Below are 2,404 nucleotides of genomic sequence, written 5' to 3'. Positions count from 1 at the left end.
CTGACAAAGGAGTAGGAAAATGTTGGAATCAGGAGCAAAACAAAGAATGGAAAAACTGTTCACAAATATCCAGGTATCCAAGTATATCCCAGTAAGCTGTGAAGCCAAGTGCCTCTGGATACTCTTTGCTGTGATACGAGGGACACTAGAAGGACTAGTAGCTGTGAAAATTACTCCTATCCATATAATCTGCACCAGCCATGAGTTCCTGGCTATGTCTGTGGCAGGAGCCTCTGAAGAAAACAATGAGAATATGTTCAAATCAATTCTTTTGTGTAAATACCCTGAGCACTCGCTGGCGGATCTGCTGAGTCTTCACCCCATAGACAAGAGGATTGAGTGCAGGTGGCACGAGGAGATACAGTGTGGCCAGAAGAACATGAACATGAGGGGGTACACGGTGGCCAAAGCGATGAGTGAGGAAGGAGAACATTCCAGGGACATAGAAGACCAGGATGACACAAACATGAGATCCACATGTGCCAAAGGCCTTAAGTCGGGCCTCACTCCCTGGTACCTTCAGCACTGCCTGGAGGATGTGGGCATAGGAAACGCCAATGGACAGGACATCCAGCCCAACCACAAGCAAGGCCACAGTCAGTCCATAAGCTCGGTTCACTGTGGTTTCTGAGCAGGCAAGTTTCACAACAGCCATATGTTCACAATAGGCATGGCCTATGACGGTGGCCTGGCAGAAGATAAGTTTTCGCAACAGAATGGGGAAGGGGATGAGGAGTAGTAATCCCCGCACCAGCACCGCCATTCCAATGCGTCCTATGATCCCTGGATGCAGGATCGCGGAATGGTGCAAGGGGTGACAAATGGCTACATAGCGATCCAGAGCCATGGCCACAAGTACCCCTGACTCCATGGAGGAGAATGCATGGATGAAGAACATCTGGATCAGGCAGACAGTGTACCCAATCTCATGGTCATGAACCAGGAGCACTGCAAGGGCTTTGGGTGCAGTGGAGGAGGCCAGAACCAGGTCGATGGCAGCTAGCATGGACAGGAAGAGGTACATAGGTTGGTGCAAGGAGGGGTCCATCCAGATGATGAAAAGAATGGTAACATTGCCCACTAGAGCAAGGAGGTAAAGGATGCCCATGGGTAGTGCGATCCAGTGCTGGCTTTCCTCTAAACCCGGAATCCCCACCAGGAAAAAAGAGGGTTGTGGTAGCCTCCAGCTGAAATTGCTAAGAGCCATTATTAATGATTTGAAGAGGAAAGAGGAAAAAGAAACCAAAGTCATGATTTCTGCATTTATGGTACATTATCACATAGTCCAGATCACATTGTCTACCATTCTTCATGAGAAGAATAAAGTGACTAAAACTGCAACCAAAGGGAATAAAGTCAGATACAAGAAATAAAATCTTCGGTGGAGATAATTTTTTTACAGGTGAGACATCCATATGTCTGAATTAGAATAGGTCTAGTTTTGTTTAGAGATAAGAATAAACAAACATACACTGTTTTGGGAGAGATGCATAAGCTTTAACCATTCAGTTGCTTATGTTTTGAAACTGTCAACTTCAAAGGGTTTTCTTTCTTAGCCTCTTGGCATTACTGAACTGTAAGTTAAACTGTTGTTTCTGAAATCAGCCTCCCTCAGTTTCCATGGCATGGCACTCTAGAGTTCTTTCTCCTGTAGCCTCAGTCCAACCATTTTCTCCATCTCATTATGTCGTTGCTTCCAGGGATCCATCCTCTCCTCTCTTCCCTATTCAGTACATTATCTCTGAATTGACTTCATCCATTTTCATGGTTTTAACTATCTATTTTTATTTCTTTCAAATCTATGTTTCTAAGTCAAATATCTTTCTGAAATACAAATCATTCTTTTTGTTTGCTTCCTGAATAGCTATACCACAGCCCCAACATATTCAATTCTAAATTAATTCATCTATCCTTCTTAAATCTGCTGTACCTACTTTTGGCAACATTTTTATGAATTACATCACTATCCATCTACCAAACCCAATCTAGAAACTTGAAAACTATCCTTACTTATTCTTACCTCTCATCCCTTTTCCCCATTCGCCAATTCCTGTTAACTGTACTTTTAACACCTATTATATCCACTCCTGTTCTCAACACCCGATGTCAAACATCCAACTTCTCTCACTTGGACTGTTTGATTACATCTCTCTGTCTTTGCTATAAACATCTTTCCAATTCACTTTCAACCTTTAAGTCACGTCTTTCCTAAAATGCAGATGTCATCATGTCACTCCTACAGCTAAAATCCTTCAGTGAATCTATTGCATGGAATAAAATTATACTCTTAAGACTACATTAAAGGTTTTCAAAGGTTATCTATTGTGTATTACTTTAGTCTTCCAGTTAACGTATTTCTACATGTATGTTTTACTAAAGCATTCCAACGTTCTTGGAGCTATAT

At 42.4% G+C, this 2,404-nt stretch overlaps 1 protein-coding gene across 1 annotated transcript; it reads right to left on the bottom strand.

Annotated features, from left to right (window-relative positions):
* Positions 1 to 262: 262 nt before the first annotated feature.
* Positions 263 to 1,252, bottom strand: LOC105720115 (olfactory receptor 52L1). Its single transcript, XM_012456415.3, has one exon. The coding sequence runs from the start codon at positions 1,250 to 1,252 to the stop codon at positions 263 to 265; it is 990 nt and encodes a 329-aa protein (XP_012311838.2).
* Between the last annotated feature and the right edge of the window lie 1,152 nt (positions 1,253 to 2,404).

The sequence above is a fragment of the Aotus nancymaae genome, unplaced genomic scaffold (genome assembly GCF_030222135.1).
Source record: "Aotus nancymaae isolate 86718 unplaced genomic scaffold, 86718_ANA_hifiasm-v0.15.2.pri h1tg000059l, whole genome shotgun sequence".
NCBI lineage: Eukaryota > Metazoa > Chordata > Mammalia > Primates > Aotidae > Aotus > Aotus nancymaae.
Note: the sequence above shows the minus strand (reverse complement) of the source record. Positions and strands in the feature narration are given on the sequence as shown.